This window comes from Primulina tabacum, chromosome 14, assembly GCF_025594145.1.
Source record: "Primulina tabacum isolate GXHZ01 chromosome 14, ASM2559414v2, whole genome shotgun sequence".
NCBI classification, from domain to species: domain Eukaryota; kingdom Viridiplantae; phylum Streptophyta; class Magnoliopsida; order Lamiales; family Gesneriaceae; genus Primulina; species Primulina tabacum.
This window is the reverse complement of record NC_134563.1, coordinates 854,005-871,853: the sequence shown is the minus strand read 5'-3', so window position 1 is coordinate 871,853 and position 17,849 is coordinate 854,005. Positions and strand designations below refer to the sequence as shown.

Genomic DNA, 17,849 nt, shown 5'->3' with positions numbered 1-17,849 from the left:
CCTGCTCAAGGCATCTGCGACGACATTAGCCTTTCCCGGATGGTAGCTAATCTCGCAGTCGTAGTCTTTCACCAACTCTAACCACCGTCTCTGTCTCATATTCAGTTCTTTCTATGTGAAGAAATACTTGAGACTCTTGTGATCCGTGAATATCTGACACTTCTCGCCGTACAAGTAGTGTCTCCAAATCTTCAATGCAAAGACGACGGCGGCTAATTCTAAATCATGCGTCGGGTAATTCTTCTCATGTACCTTTAACTGTCTGGAAGCATAAGCTATCATCCAACCCTGCTGCATCAAGACTGCGCCTAAACCGAGTTTAGATGCATCGGTGTATAGCACAAAATCACCTTTCCCCGTTGGCATGGCTAACACTGGTACTGAAACAAGAGCTTGCTTCAAAGTATCGAAACTCTTCTGACACTCGTCACTCCACACAAGCTTAGCATTCTTCTTGGTCAGTGAAGTGAGTGGCACTGCTATCGAAGAAAACCCCTGAATGAACTTACGGTAGTAACCGGCTAAGCCCAGAAAACTGCGGATCTCAGAAGCATTCCTCGGTTCAACCCAATACTTAACTGCCGCTACCTTGATTGGATTCACCTCAATTCCACTGCTAGAAATGATATGATCCAAAAAGGCTACCTTCTCCAACCAAAACTCACATTTACTGAACTTCGCAAACAACTTGCGGCCCTGCAAAACATGCAACACTGTCCTCAAATGCTGGATATGCTCCTCATGGTTCTTCGAGTAAATGAGAATGTCGTCAATAAATACTATGACGAACTGATCAAGGTAAGGCTGAAATACTCGGTTCATGAGGTCCATGAAAATTGCTGGAGCAGTCGTCAGTCCAAACGGCTTCACTATGAACTCGTAATGCCCATATCTGGTCCTAGGAGGCTGTCTTGTGAACATCTGCCTCTTTCACCTTCAGCTGGTGATACCCTGATCGAAGATCTATCTTAGAGAACACTGTAGCTCCCTGCAATTGGTCGAACAAGTCTTCGACTCTAGGTAGTGGGTACTTGTTCTTTATCGTTACCTTGTTCAACTCTCGGTAATCGATGCACAGTCTCATGCTCCCATCTTTCTTCTTCACAAAGAGCACTGGTGCGCCCCACGGTGAGAAACTAGGGCGGATAAACTTCTTGTCGAGAAGCTCCTGAATCTGCTGCTTGAGTTCTAACATTTCAGCTGGAGCTAGTCGGTACGGTGCCTTAGAGATTGGCACTGTGCCTGGCATGAGGTCAATAGTACTAACTCCACCTCTCTATCTAGTGGAAGGCCTGTGACATCGTCAGGAAAGACGTCTGGGAAGTCTCTGACTACTGGCACCTCTGATAAAGACGGAGTGGGTATGTCAGGTGCAGAAATAATGCTGGCCAAGAAGGCCTGACACCCCTTAGAAATAAGTCTCCTAGCCTGAGTGTAAGAGATCATGCGAGGGAAAACTTCTCCATCTGGCTGGTTCAAAAAGAAACTGCTCCATGCCCGGCGGTCTAACCAATACTGACCTCTTCTGAAAATCAATCAGAACTCTGTTCCTCGTCAGCCAGTCCATTCCTAAAATAATTTCGAATTCTTGCATCGGCAAGACAATCAAATCAGCATACACCAGGTGGCCGTGCAATTCTAGATCAATGTCTCTGACCACACTAGTAGCTGACAGTTCTTCCCCTGATGGGACTGTCACGGAATAATTCACGTCGAGTCCAATGGTCTTGATATCCAAGTGACTAGCAAATGTTTCCGAAATGAAAGAATGGGTGGCTCCTGAATCTATCAAGACCTGAGTGGCTAATCTCTTAATGAAAATATTTCCTGAGAGACGTTAGCACAACACAAACTTATATCCCCAAAATTCTAACATTTAATCCTAAGCATAGTAGAAAATTAATATCCCAAGTCACTCAAAAATATCACTATCACACTAATAATCCCAAGTAAAATTCCACATGCAAAGAAAAATAATACTGAGCTTAGGTATAAAAGTTTACCTGTCAGTAAAGTCGTGTCTGGGTTCGCTTCCTGTGCATGCATGGCGAACACTCTGCCCTGAGTTGGCTGCTTCCACTGTGGGCACTCTTTCAGCATGTGGTCAGTAGCTCCACATTTAAAACATTTCCCGGATCCCCATAAGCACTGTCCGGGATGCTAGCGATTGCACTTCTGACACACTGGGAAATTACCGGGCTTTTGAGGCGCCCCCTGCTGCTGAATCGGACCCTTGCCCTTTGGTGGTCCCTGATAAGGTTTCTTCCCTGGTGGCCCCTGATACTGTTTCTTAAATTGGGGCCTCTGATGCTGCTGTTGTTGCGGTGGTGCCTGATAGGGCCTTTTGCCCTGCCTGTCCGCCTCTATGTCCCTATGGTCTTGTTCTGCCGCCAAAGCTCTAGACACGGCAATTGCATAAGTAGTAGGACCAGCAACTCGCACGTCACGGCGCAAGACCGGCCGCAACCCATCCATGAAATGCCTCAGCTTACTCTGGGCATCATTAGCTATCAGGGGTACAAAATGACACCCCCTCTCAAACTTCCTCACAAAGTCTACCACACTGCTGTCTCCCTGCCTCAACGTCATAAACTCCCTTGTTAGACGAGAGCGTACTTCCTCAGTGAAGTACTTGGAGTAGAAGACTTCCTTGAAACCGTTCCAAGGCAACACCTGCAAGTTGACTGCCACGGACGCACTCTCCCACCACAACCTGGCGTCCCTTGACAAAAGGAACATGGCACACCTGACCCTATCTGCATCGGTCAGTTCCATAAAATCGAAGATTATCTCGATGAACTTAATCCATCCCTCAGCTACCATCGGGTCAGTGGTACCCGAAAACTCCTTAGGATTCATCCTCCTAAACCTCTCATACACTGCTTCCGGTCTGGGCCTCTCCCCCGCATCTACTGCAGTCTGGTTCCTCGCAAACTGTGCGAAGAACTGAGTCATTCCTGCCAGCATTTGTGCTTGCATATCTGGCGGTGGAGGTGGAGGAGCGTCCCTTCTCTCCTATCGAGGCTCTCTGTCCTCATCCCTTGCTTCACGGTCGATCACACGTCTAGGAGGCATTCTGTTCCAACCATTTACCCAACACGTAAACCCACTATGCAAGAATATATAATAACAATAACATAGATGCACGTACTCTGAACTCAAAAATTTAAACATGCTGAAATCATGACAATGCGCTTACTACATAACATAATTCAAAACTTTAAAACTTACAGACTTGAGGTATGACTTCGTGAGCTTTTTGCGACTGGCAGTAGGCATAACCCTTTACAAGAACACCGCTCTGATACCAACTGTAACGTATCGTACTTTTACTACTCAAAATTTGCGGAAGAATTAAAATTTTTCTTAAATAAACGTGAACATTCAAAATTTGCTAAAATAAATAAAGTGTACGCCTCACAAGTTGTCGCAACAACAGATTTGAAAGTTAAGGTTTGACAAAAGTGTTCAATATTTTCATAAAGCTTAAAACATGGCGGTCCTCGGGTTTAGCCTCCCGCTCAGTCCAAGCCTGCTCCTCGGTCCCCACCTTCGGTCTCCTCATAAACTTCCTCACCTGCATCGATCAAGTCTAGTGAGTCTAAAGACTCAACACATGTAAACTTGAAGTAACAAGTAGTACATAATAAAATCACATGCAACTTTAAAATAGGACATACATACTGAAAACTTGAACTTGCATAATAAAATTGAACATACGTACATACATACTTAGACGTGCCATCAACATAAACTTTTCTTAAACGTGCTTGCATACATGAACATACATAACTTCATCATTTTGCGTAGAGGATGTTTCAAAGCAAGTGACCCATAACATAATTCACCTGATCAGACTAAACCACAATACTGGGATGACAGGGACGTATCCACTGCCACATACATGAGATCCCCGTTCATAATTTAACGGGCTGATTGGTCCACGTTCATGATTTAACGCTATCCAATCACGATCTAAACCCGTTCATAATTTAACGGGGTGGAGAGGTCCTCGGCCACGTTCACCGACTTCCAAACCCAATCATAATTTGATCACAAGACATTTAGCATACCTCAAAAAGACTTGAAATATTTTCTTTTGCACGTCAACATACTTACTTGGCGTTGAGAGATTCGTTGGACTTCGATTGGGGCCGTTGCTGCACATACTAATCATGAATTTACATGCTTAACTTGCATAACTTAGACGTAGGTAATCATGCTTACTTACGAGTTCATTCAATTCCTTAGGACGTTCTAAAATTTCCATGACCCGACCTTGTAAATCATCGTACTAAACCATGACATCAAACCCCGAACATGCTATAAAAATTTTTCCCAAAGTATGAAGGACACAGACCCCGTGCCTAGGTCTGAGTAGGGGTTCGTGTTTGTGCGCTAAAATGTGTCGTGCAGAAGGAGGAAGGCACGGACCCCGTGTTTAGGTCCGTGTAACGGGTCCGTGTGTGTGCGCAAATTGACACCGTAAAGAATACAAAGGCACGGACCCCGTGCTCTGGTCCGTGTCCGTGCGCAAAAATGACGATCAAGAATAGACAAAGACACGGACCCCGTGCCAGGGTCCGTGTTCGGGTCCGTGTATTCTCGTTGGACGCGAACTCACGAAAATCCTGTACGTGTCATGCTTAATATTCTAGACTCGTTTGTACGGACCAAGAACCGACACCTCGAGACACATCCTAACATGCCAAAACATCGAACCAATTACATACAAGCACCCAAAGCAACGACGTTCACCTCTACGACACATACAATTCAAAAACGTGACAATTGACACCAAATCGGTTCCTACGACTTCTAGTGTATTCGAGTGCCTAACAACACCGAAAGACATGTCAAATAATAACCCGACATCATACTAATCATACCTAGACAGCAGCAACGATCATCCGTCAATTCCCGACGAAGCCTGCAACAATAAAATCTCAAAAACGCATCAACACATAATTTTCTGAAAAACGAAGTTTGAGCAGTCCCACAAAAAACGTCATAACTCACTCAATTTTTATCCAAATATTTTGAATTTTATATCAAATCAAAGGTATCAAAAAATTCTACAATTTTCACGTTGAACAGTTTTCTCAGAATCCTGACCGAAAAATCTCAGTTTTCAAAAGAACAGCAAAAACGGGATTTGAGATCTAAACTTATTTCAAAACTGATCCAAATCGTTTTCCGCTCAAACAACGAACGACACCCATGAATTTTTACACATAAATAACAACGCAACGCATAATATGACGAGATGGATGCATAAATAATAGAATTACGTGCCTTTTGATATTTAAAATACCGTAACGACGATACCGAAGCGGAGACGGAGTGAGGGTCGATCCGGGACGAACTTGGCGCTAAAATTCTTGAAGAAAACCAACGAAAACTCGCTAGGAAATATAGAGGTATGGGGAGGCTGCTTCTAGGAGTAAGAACCCTAGTAATTCTCCTCTCAAAAGTAATAAAAACTGAATGAAATAAGTGTGTGTGTGTTTTGATCGGTTCTAGGTATGTGTAAAAGTGTGTGTATGTGTGTGATTAGTAATTTAGGGAAAAATTGCTTAATTAAATAATAAATAAAACTATTTAAAATACTAACACTCTTAATTAAATTCCCTTATAAGATTAACACACCCAAAGTGCTAACTTTAAAAGTTTCAAACACTAAAATCACTGAGTAAATAAAATTAGGCTTTAAAATACTACCAACTTAATAAATTAGTTAAAATGCTCCAACCTCAACTTAAAGTAAAATACCACATTTTAAATTGCCAAAATCGTCACCGGTCTTTTCCTCGATCCCGCCTCGAGTAATCGCCTGAAACATGAAACTCGAAAAACATTTTAACGTGCATCACATAAACATAATTAATTTAAAATAATGCATTTAAATAAATCATGCATGGCTAAAAACTCAATTTAAACTTAAATAAATGCTTTAATAATTAAATAAATGCATGAGTTATACGTGTACTGAATCTGGGCACTACAGTGACAGTCAGAGTGCTATTCATTTAGCAAAAAATCCTGTTTATCATGCTAGGACAAAGCATATACAGGTTATGTACCATTTCATCAGATCAGTGCTGGAAGATGGAATCTTGATGCTGGAGAAGATTCCTGGAAGTAAAAATCCAGCCGATATGCTCACAAAGACAGTAACCATTGACAAACTGAAGTTGTGTTCAACTTCAGTCGGACTGCAAGTATAAATGGAGATATATGAGCTGCTGCAATGATGGTGTGAAGACATGATTGAAATCAAGTCTTCAAGTGGGAGAAATGTTAGGTAAGGTGGAGCCCACGTCAAAATAAAATATTCAGAAATTGGAATCCCACATCGGAAAGTTTACAAAAATGATTGAGGGTTTTAGTTATAAATAGAACTCAATTCCTTCAGTTATTGTATCTCAAAATCAAAAGCTTTTCAGCTTTGATAAAAAGAGAGTGCATAGAAAAAAGTGTATTTTTTTTCTTGAGTGCGGAAATTCTCTTGTGTGAGTTAGAGAAATTATTTTCTCGGTATACTCGGGGTTTGGGAGTGAGAAATATGGAGTGTATTGGTGTATACACTTGTTGTAATATTTCTTCCAGTAAAAAGTTGTAGTGCTCCGTGGACGTAGCCTATATTGGGTGAACCACGTAAATCTTTGTTTTCTTGTTGGTTATTTTATTCCGCATTTTTTGGGTGCTATTATCATCGTGATCGGCATCGCTTCGGGATAATTTCCAAACAAAGTGCTATTTTGACAACAAAATTCGATGTTCTAAAATAGTTTTTAAAAAATCTTGTTTAAAATAATTAAACATCATAATCATAAGGCATGATGTATAAAAACATCACTAGTTGGAAACATGAAAATGTAGAAACGTTGTCATTTTCTTTTTAATCGTAAGTTGACCATATTAAGTGTCGTTCTAAGTATGCTTAAAATGATTTCATAAATACAAAATTGATTAAAAAGAAGAGAGGAAACACAAATTTATTCACTTCTTCCTTTTAACCGGCTCTTCCTAATAATAGGATTCCGAATACATTCTAACTTTTTTTTTTTTTGTAGTTTGTAGTTTGTGTTCATATATCCAACCATAGGATAGCAGATTTGATCTCATCGTCCATTCTTTTGGCGCCGTTGGAGCGCGGGTAACAGCCGGCATTGCTGTCGGTAACTCGGTTGGTAACATATAATTATAATTTCTCCCCGTTCATTCTTTGAGTTGTAATGCTGTAATTCATAAACCCTATTGAAAAGATGTTTATAACTTTGTATTTTCCTACTGTTATCTTCAGTCTTTGAACAATTTTTTTGCGCCCAGGGACAAATATTTCTTGTGGATAACATCTCACATGATTGTACCTTTGCTCTGGAATTACCATTTACATAATTGTTCGTGCTTGATATAAATTTGGGTATTTTTTATGGAGGAAAACTGGAGAAGAGGTATCAGTTCATGCTTTCTATGTTTTGAGACAGGCTTTTTTAGCATTTTCCTCGTGACCAAATGTTCTCTATTGATATTGAATCACATTGAACTTGAACATCAAAAGTACTTTCATATGTCAAGCTTCATTGTTGTTTCTTGCTTTGGTTCATAAATTCAGTGCAATTAATTTTCAGTTTGTGAATCACGCCTTCGGTAATCATCTGTTTTTATTAGTATATTATCTGATGTATGCTATTGTCTGCAGGTGCTGTTTATGGAACTTATGAGGCTATTAGATACAAGGTATTGTCTTTATTTTCTTGTTAGTGAAGAAATCATGCTGTGTATTTTGAATCTAACTTCTGTCATTTTGATTTTCTTTCTTATAAACTTTTGAATTCTTCCATTATAAGTCATAAATACAGATCATCACTCATTAGGAACTCCTAAAATGAATAGCTTCAAGCTAATTTTTATATAAGTTTCATGCGATGTGCTTCGTGACAAGAATTCAAAATAAATTGCACGATGTGTTCCATAGTGTTGGTTGGGTTTTTCATGTTTACTCGTAGCCTTGGGCTGAAAGCCTGATGCAGGTGCGAGTGAGAGAAAGGGAATTTCTCCCACACATAAAACTTTTCAGGATTTAATGGGAAATTTCTCTTAATCTCTCCAAAAATAAAAATAAAAAACAGAAAAACAGGCTTCTCAAAGATGCCTAGTTGCAATTAGCTTCGTTGGTCTTTCTTCTCTATTGCATGCTTCTCAAAGATGCCTTTGTCCAATAGCCTTTTTGCATTCGATGCACTTGTCATAGCTCAACGTTAGCATTACTCATTCATAATAAATCAATGCAATTGTGCAAAAACTCGAACATAATTTGTTTGCTTTTATCTCGATGCAGGTTCCAGGTCTTCTCAAAGTAAGATACATTGGACAAACAACACTGGGCAGTGCTGCTGTTTTTGGTCTTTTCTTAGGAGCTGGAAGCTTAATACACTGCGGGAAATCTTATTAGTTACCTCTTATACCATTGAGTTATATTGGTAGGTTTGTATTGCCTTCCAGACTTCGTTTCCTTGGAGGCATCATGACTATTGATATTGGCAAAAACTTCTATATTCTTTATGACTATTGATATTTATATCTAAATTTTGTTGGTGAAAAATTCTATATCCTTCATGTTTTAATTCAATTTCACCTTTATTATTATAGTAATTTCTGTGAAAAAATGAGGTGCCGTTAAAAAAAAACACACAAAATAAAATTCAAAGAGAGTATTTCTTTTGTCTACTAGTTTGTTGTGTTGGTCATCAACTTTCAAGAATTCATAAAACTGCATGCTAAATTATTTCCTTTATTCCTTTACATTTGAATTTTTAACAATAATAAGACATACCCATATCCATTCACTTTCCATATGTTTAAATTTCTGAAACATTTATTAATTCTTATCTATTCTTTTAGGTATAAAAAGTATAGGATATGTTATTTTAATGTAATAAAGATTAAAAACTGTTTTTTTTTTATAGAAAAAGTAAATATAATATTTTTGAGTAAAAATATACTTAGTATACACATGCGAATAATCAATCATGTGCGTGAATTACTGGTGTACATTATGTATAGGTTATGGTGTTAATAAACTACTGTTTGATAATTATTTGTCGAATGCAAAATTATAAGAGAATAGTAAATAAAAACGAACCATTAATTTTGGATTTGATACTCATTTTTATAATAATAATCTTAATGCCATGGAGTTCGACTTCCATTTTAATATGGGTCATGGGAGAAAGGAGATTGATATAGATTATCTTTAAAGAAAGCCAATTCCCGCCACTATTAAATATAAAATCTCCTTCAGTTTTCCTCACTTCACGTGCGATTGAAATCGATTTGGTAACGACATATTCATGCGTGGCCGTGTGGCGCCATGATGGGGCCGAGATCATACCCAATGATCAGGTCAACCGGATCACGCCCTTCTTGTGTATATTTCGAAGAAACGAACATCTCGTCGGCGATGCAGCCATGAATGTAGCGGCCTCGAAACCTGCCAACACCATTTTTGGTAAGAACACTGGTTTATTCTTCTGAGGTAGAAATCTTGGAATCTAAAGAAGATCGAAAATATGAAAACGCAATAGAGTTCATGTGTTACAACTCTATATTTACAGGCACTAGTTTTTGCAATTTTTAGTTCAAAAAGTTCATGTTTAGGTCTAGAATTGCCTTGTGAAGTACTTTCGTGACTACAAATTTACAACCTAGTGGTTTGCTTCCAAGAGGAAAATTCAATAATTCCTAATATGGATTTGTAAATGGATTATATTTCAGATTGCCTCGGAAGGATTTACTAGCTTTCTTTTTATGTTTGCGTTCAACTTCACTAATTTCCTATCTCATTTGATCTTATAGAAGAACTTGATTCTTTCTTAGATTTGCGTGGAAACACATGAAGTACTGCTTAATTATATTGTAGTATTATTGTGAATATCAAGTATATGAGATTCGTGTAAGAAAATGATAAGTGATACTGTTCCATACATATCCAATGAAAATACAATCAACAGTTTTTGTTCATATCTTAAACTTCTTTGGACTGAGTACTGGTATCTTGGAAAGACACCCACACACTCGTAAGTATTGGTAGGAAGAAGTTCTTCATTTTCGTAACTCATATGGAATTTTATCTTAGCTTCTTCCGGGGAACTTATTTAAAAGGTAATTTTAAGTTAAAGCAGTTTCTCCCACATGTTCTGTGGTAAAGCAGAACTCAAAAACAGTGCATTCATCATTTTTTCAAAATGCGATCTTTCTCTCTGCAATGTCATTTTGATGAAGAGAATAAATTGTGGTTCTTTTGTGTCTGATATCGTGATGAGCACAAAACTCAAAAAATGATAATTCATTTACCTCCACGATCACTTCTTAGCATCTTAATTTTCTTGTTAAGTTGATTCTCAATTTCACTTTTGTACATGACAAATTTTTCAATGGATTTATCTTGATTTTTGAGAAGATACACATAACAAAATCTCGTGCTATCATCGACAAAGGTGATAAAATATTTATTTTTGCCATATGCTTGCACTCCTGTTAAATCACATATGTCCGTGTGATTAGATCAAGATGTTCATTATTTCTTTCAATGGTTTGGAAAGATGATCTTGTTAGTTTTGTCTGAACACGCATTTGTGTTGTTTATTGATTCCAAATGTAAGAATTCATTTTAAGTTAATTAATCTACGAATAATATCATAATTAACATGTCCTAATCTATCATGCCACAAATTGGAAGATTCAAACTAGTAGGCAAAAGAATTCATTTCATTAATCACATGCTTAATATTTATTACATTGAGTGTGAACAGACCATCACTTACATAACTTTTGCTGACAAATATTCGATTCTTAGACAAATAACCTTATCTAACTCAAAGACAATGTGAAACCATGCTTGTTTAAAAGTGAATTGGGCACTAAATTATTTCGAACCTCTGGCACATACAACATATTGTTGAGAGAGCTCTTTTCAGACGTCATCTTCTAGATCACTTTCCCTTGTCCATTGATATATGAGGTAACATAATTTCCCATAAACAGTTTTTCATCATCCTTTGATTCATCTAGAGATGCAAAAATTTTCTTATCGGAGCAAACATGATCAGTGGCACTAGTGTCGATCCATCACTTCCTGGTTCACTTCAAAAATGATAGTGCATAGGTTCATATATGAAACTTCCTTAGATATTTCTTCCACAAGATCAACCTCACCTATTTTTTTTGTGGATTTTTGCATTCAGAGCCTTATGGCCCGGACCGCCGCAATTGTAGCACTTTCCAGGAAATTTTGAACATATCTTTCTTAGGTCCCAATCTTAGAGCCGTCACCAGTAAAATTCTTTACCTTCAAGCTTTGTCCGTGTTCGAAAATATTGGTCTTAGCCACAACAGGATTGAGAAACCTTATTTTCGACACCTTGTTGTTTCTTCAATAAGAAGCTAAAAACCACTTCCTCCACATTCTTCTCCTTTCGTTTGTGCTTCAGATAATTATTGAAATTATTCTAAACCGAAAACATATTTTTCAATGATAGCCGCCTACTTGGAAAGTTCCACACAACACAATGCCCTCCTCGTGAATATCATGCAGGATTACTTGGAGTTCCTGAACATGACTGATTACCGTTTTGGAGTCGACCATCTTGTAGTTCAAGAATCAGCCAAAAATAAATTTCTTGGCCCCAACATCCTCAATTTTGTATTTTCGATCCAGAGGCTCCCAAAATTCTCGAGTCCTCTCCTTTTCACTATATACAATGTTTAGCGAATCAGCAAGACCATTCATTATATATTTTTTACAAAAGAAATCTGAATGATGATATGCATCAATATGACTAGTAGTATTCGCATCTCCGTCAACCTCGGCTGGTTTGGGAGCATCCTCGGTGAGGAACCTTCCTAGTTTCAAGACAATGAGATAAAAGAACATATTTTGTTGTCACCTTTTGAAATTCGACTCGTTGAATTTCTCCAGCTTATCAACATGGCTCACAGGGATCGTGGCTGCATGAGCAGTGACCATGATAACTGAGGGAGTGACCTTTGTCACAATCGAGTCATTCGAATAAGTAGCCCTAACTTAACAAATCACGTAATGAGTATACCAAATCTGTTTTAAGATTGTTAGCAAAAATAATATAACCAATACAAAATACATGAAATGAATGTGATTAATTACAAACCAAAATTTACAACTTGATTTGAATATAAAAAAACCAACCTTAGATACAGTAGGTCTAGTATCGAATTAAAACAAAATAAATCGATAATAAATTAATCAATTTTCTCCTGGAGTTGATGAACCTCACACTCTGAAGAGAGTTTGTCTGTCAAAATTGCTGCACTAATATATAGACCATAAAAAACTAACACCCAAATATATTGCAACATATAATAGAATAACACCAAAAATATAATCGAACAAAAATAATTTGTATGAGAAAAATAATTAAACAAACAAACTGATATATGCATAAAACAAAGTACAATTTCCTTTAACACAGTTTTCTTCTCCATGCGGTGCTTGAGGATCAATTCAAACATATATTTTACAGGATATAACTATTGAACCAGTAGCGAATTAAGCATAAATTCACTACACCGGTGAACTCAAACCGTACCTTCACTTTATCACCAAAACTCAATGGATGCCAAATGAACTGCTACCAATATGAAATGTAAAAAAATGTTTGAATGAGATTTCGAGTATGTGTTTTTGTGTGTGTGTTGATTGAGAAAATAAACACACTTATTATAGTCTCAAAAAGACATACCAAAAATCGTTCAAGAATGTAGAGAATCAAAAATGCACATTAACTCAAGAATGTTGAGACTCAAAAGTCCGCGTTAACTCAAGAACGTAGAAAACAAAAATACACCATCACATTATACAATGTTCATTCAAACTTTAAATTAAATGAGATTTTCCAACATCTTGCACGCAGAAAGATCCGTCTGCTTCTTCTCTCTCCTTGGAGAGGCGAGGCTTCCTCGTCCCTTGCACATGCTACAAGGACATGCATGCACTGCTGTGAATAGAAAAAGTACGTACTACGTAGTTTGTGGAATTTATGCTTAGTATATATATATATATATATATATATATATATTGGTTTTTGAAATTAACGTAATTGTTTATTATCATCATCATTATTATTAAGGAAAATAAATTGGTCCTACTCTTTCTAGTTTAATGCATCATTATAATCATATGATTCACGCCAAATAAGTTATATATGATCCATCTACATTCACATTTTCCAATAATTAATTAATTACTATTATTAACAAATTAAATTAACTAACTACCGCGCGAGTATGCAGTAGACAATCTGCATTATCTGATTTTGAATTTTTAAAAAATATATCAATTTAATTATGCACCAAAAAACGTCGTGCCGGATCAATAAACTTACTTAAATGTACGCAACTTGTTCAATTTTAAAATTTCAGGTATTTCCATTATTGAATCAATTGAGAGAAAAGAGATGAACTAATTAATTTCATCCATCTCTCCAAATAAATTATTGAATCAATCTCATAATTCAATTCAAAAACCAAAATTCGTTAAACTACACGTAATACCCCAAGTCATCAAAACCTTAAAATCATCAAAGCTTGAATCATAAAGAAGATGACATATTTGAATCCAGAATAACACCAAGCTGGCCTTTGTCCCTAACTGCTGCATTTTGCAATGGTGTGATTCCAAATACTCTCCAATTCCTTTCTTTTGTTCACAAATACGTCTGCTTCCTCAAATTTATGTTCATCCAAACACTGGATTTCCGTCTTTATCTCATCTTCGATTTGTTGTTTGGCGTCGATGGCTGATAATTCAGAAGCATGTTTCTTTGTTATAACAGTAGCATGGGTTCCATAGATATAGTTTTCCAGAGAATTCTTCGCTTCTTATGCCTCTCATCTTCCAACTTGAATCTTTTTGCTTCCTTCAACATTCTATCAATCTCATCCAAGGACAGCATGCCTTTAACATCACTGATTATGATACATCTACGTACATTCACATTTTCCAACGCACTGAGGTTTGTCGCTTATATCCTTTTTGTACTTCCTCTTTAGCTCATCCGCAAAATGTTGTACAATTCATGTTTTCAAAATCCTCTCCTCCAAGGTGTGTGTCACCCGCAGCTGATTTCACCTTAAAGACACTCTCCATCATTGTGAGAAGAGAAACATCAAGAGTGAGGCCACCAAGGTCGAATATAAGGACATTCTTTTCACCGGTAGACTTTTTGTAGAGACCATAGGCAATGGCTGCAGCAGTTGGTTCAACAATAATACGCAAGACATTGAACCCAGAAATGATTAATCCTGCATCCCTAGTCGCTCGCCTCTGAGAACTATTGAAGAAGGCAGGCACAGTAATAACAACATTTTTAACTTCACATCCAAGAAAAGCTTCCTGAAATCTCCTTCATCTTGGTAAGGACCATTGAAAACAATATTAAGAATTTCTTTTATAAATATAGTATGTAATTCTCTACTAGTTCAAGAAAACAATTGAGAGAAAACAAAAATTTTGTGAGTGCCTCGTAAAATCAATAGAATTGTAAAGCAATAATTCTATTGAAATCAATTACAACTATATTGCATTTTGATATATATATTTTGTCCTCCAGATTTATTATTTTTTCCTTTCTATATTCAAACACCCGACAACACTAATAGCATGCAAGAATGTTATCTACTTCAGAAAAATGAAGCCCAAGAACACAGCATAACCGGCCGGAAGGAACAAAACCGGGAAAAATTACACCTTACCAAAAACAAAAGAAAAATCAGTCGAATTATGCATGCATAATAATTCCGAAGCAAAAATACGTCCAATTATGCAAAATACTTGCAAATCAAAAAAAAAAAATGCAATCTTTCAAGCTAGATCAGAATGCGGTGCATTTTGTTATAATAGGATTCCACATGCTCTCCAACTCCTTCCTTTTATCTTCAAACACGTCTGCTCCGGCGAATTTGTATTCTTCCAGCCACCGGATAGCACATCTGATATCATCTTCTATCTTTTCAGCATCAGTAACTGGTAATTGGAGAGCACGCTTTTTGTTCATGACAGTAGCTCTGGTGCTATAAACATAATGCTCCAAGAGATTCTTTGCCTTGAACATATTTTTAAGCTCCTCGTCTTCGGACTTATATCTCTCGGCTTCTTCCAACAGTATACCAATCTCATCCTTGGACAACATGCCTTTCACATTGTTGATAACGATGCTGTTTGCATTACTGGTTTTTTCGTCTTCGGCAGAAACAATCAAGATACCATTACAGTCGATATCAAAGCACACCTTTAATTTAGGGACGTGCCTCGGTGCAGGAGCAATGCCAGACAAGACAAATTTACCCAACAGAATGTTATCACTTGCTCTTGCCCTTTCACCCTCATACACCGAAAACGTGACAGCTGTTTCGTTATCGGAACGAGTGGTGAACCTCTTTTCCGTTTTAGAAGGAACTGTGGTATTGCGGGGAACTACTATACTCATTTCATCATCTGTAACACCCACACCAAGAGAGAGAGGGGTGACATCCCACACCACCAAGTCTTGAATCTCTTGATTACCCTGACCAGTCAGATTCGCTGCTTGAACCGCTGCACCATAGGCTACAGCCTCATCAGGGTGAATACATTTGCACAACTCCTTGCCGTTAAAGAAATCTTGAAGCATTTGTTGCACCTTTGGAATTCTAGTAGATCCACCAACAAGCACCACGTCGTGGATACTTTTCTTGTCCATCTTGGCATCCTGCAAACACTTTTCGACATGGCCAACGCATTCCTGAAACAAGTCCATGTTTAGCTCCTCGAATTTGGCACGACTTAGTTTAGACTCAAAATCGATGCCATTGTACAAACAGTCAATTTCAATAGTTGAATGTGCCATAAAAGATAGATTCCTCTTTAGCCTCTCGCAAGCTGTCTTCAACCTTCTCAATGCTCGTCGTGTGCTACTTATATCCTTTTTGTACTTCCTCGAGATCTCGTCCACAAAATAGTTCACCATTCTATTATCAAAATCCTCTCCTCCAAGGTGTGTGTCACCCGCAGTTGACTTAACCTTGATGACATTGTCAAACATTGTGAGAAGTGAGACATCAAACGTGCCACCACCAAGGTCGAAAATAAGCACATTCCTTTCGACGCTAGACTTTTTATCAAGACCGTAGGCAATGGCAGCAGCAGTAGGTTCCACAATGATGCGCAAGACATTGAGCCCAGATATAGTTCCAGCATCCCTGGTCGCTCGCCGTTGTGAATCATTGAAATAGGCCGGCACAGTAATAACCACGTCTCTTACTTTAACTCCAAGAAAAGCTTCAGCGATCTCCTTCATTTTTGTGAGGACCATGGATGAAATCTCTTCAGCAGCAAATTGTTTCTCTTCATCTTTGTAGGTAACCACAATCATGGGCTTGTCTTCATGACCAGAAACGACCTTGAATGGCCAATGCATCACATCTTTCTGCACCAGAGGGTCGCTGAATCTCCGGCCAATCAATCTCTTCGCATCTGCAAAAGTAAATTATTTTATAGAAGAATTAGATAATCAGATACCATACGAGCAAAACTCTCATCACACAACGCAGTTTCTATTTTATCCTACAGCCCCGCAATCGTACAATATTATACATGCACATAAATATATGCAGATCATTATCCAGTCATCAATTAAAGATGATGGTAGTTAACAAACAAACCAAAAAAAACGTAAGATCGATACGGAAGCAAAGAAAAGTCCAAGGCCACAAATAATTGTTAGTGTAACATATTTCACTCTTCGCAAAATCAATCGCCTCATAGTGAATGCAAAACTAGGGAGTTTTCTGCAGAAACATGAAGCGGAATAACTCAGTATAACCGGGAAAGAAAAAAGTGGGAACAACCACATCTTACCAAAAACAGTGTTGGTTGGGTTCGCAGCTGCCGCATTCATGGCTGCGTCGCCGATGAGTCGTTGAGTTTCTTTGAAAGCTACACAAGAAGGTGTGATGCGGTTGCCCTGATCATTGGGTATGACCTCCACCCGATCATGGCGCCACACGGCCACACACGAATATGTTGTTCCCAAATCGATCCCAATCGCCGGCGTTTCGCATTTCCCGGACATGGTAATCTGCCACAATACTGCTAGCTGCTTAATAGATGAGTACTTATCAAATTCTAGGTTCTCGTTGTTTCTACAGTGACAATAATTATCAGTCACTTGTTTTAATCAATAGTGCAGGGAATATCGTCTTTCTTGAAATTTGAATTGCTGCATGATAATATATTTCAAAAATATTTTAAACAGAAATTTTAGTTTTAATATTATTATTATTATTACTACTACTATTTCTAAACTTCAGTTTTGTATAGGGAAAAAAATAAAAAAAAACCATTAATAATTTGAATTTTAATAAAATAAAATAAAACTGTAAAAATATTTTTTCCCGACTTTATATTTTTGTTAACGATTCCATACACACGGTAGTCGATTTTTATGAACAATATTTTTTAAAAGTTAAATAAAATAATTTTTTTGTTTTAAAAATTATATCAATAAAAATAAAAAAATCACATAAAGTCGAAAAAATGAAATTTCGCAATATGCAGAAATGGATGAAAGTAGCAAGATTAACATAAACATGCCAAACCTGCATAAAAATATAAATAATGATGAGAATAATTTAAAAAATATAGATAATGATATAATTGAAAGATAATGATAAGATTGTTTCAAGAAATATAGATAATATTTTGGGAGACGGATTATTTCTCATTTCAATTTTAAAAGTAGATAATGATAATATTATTTTATAATATATAT

At 37.3% G+C, this 17,849-nt stretch overlaps 1 protein-coding gene and 1 long non-coding RNA gene across 2 annotated transcripts; one reads left to right on the top strand and one right to left on the bottom strand.

Moving 5' to 3' along the window:
- Positions 1-7,158: 7,158 nt before the first annotated feature.
- On the top strand, positions 7,159-8,654 carry LOC142524934 (uncharacterized). The gene is made up of 2 exons (XR_012814993.1): positions 7,159-7,743; positions 8,345-8,654. It is a non-coding gene; the product is annotated as an uncharacterized LOC142524934 (long non-coding RNA).
- A 6,197-nt stretch (positions 8,655-14,851) lies between these two features.
- Positions 14,852-17,206, bottom strand: LOC142524717 (heat shock cognate 70 kDa protein-like). Its single transcript, XM_075628800.1, has 2 exons — positions 16,937-17,206; positions 14,852-16,552 (listed from the first exon to the last, which is right to left on the bottom strand). The coding sequence occupies exons 1-2, from the start codon at positions 17,148-17,150 to the stop codon at positions 14,913-14,915; spliced, it is 1,854 nt and encodes a 617-aa protein (XP_075484915.1). The 5' UTR covers positions 17,151-17,206; the 3' UTR covers positions 14,852-14,912.
- Between the last annotated feature and the right edge of the window lie 643 nt (positions 17,207-17,849).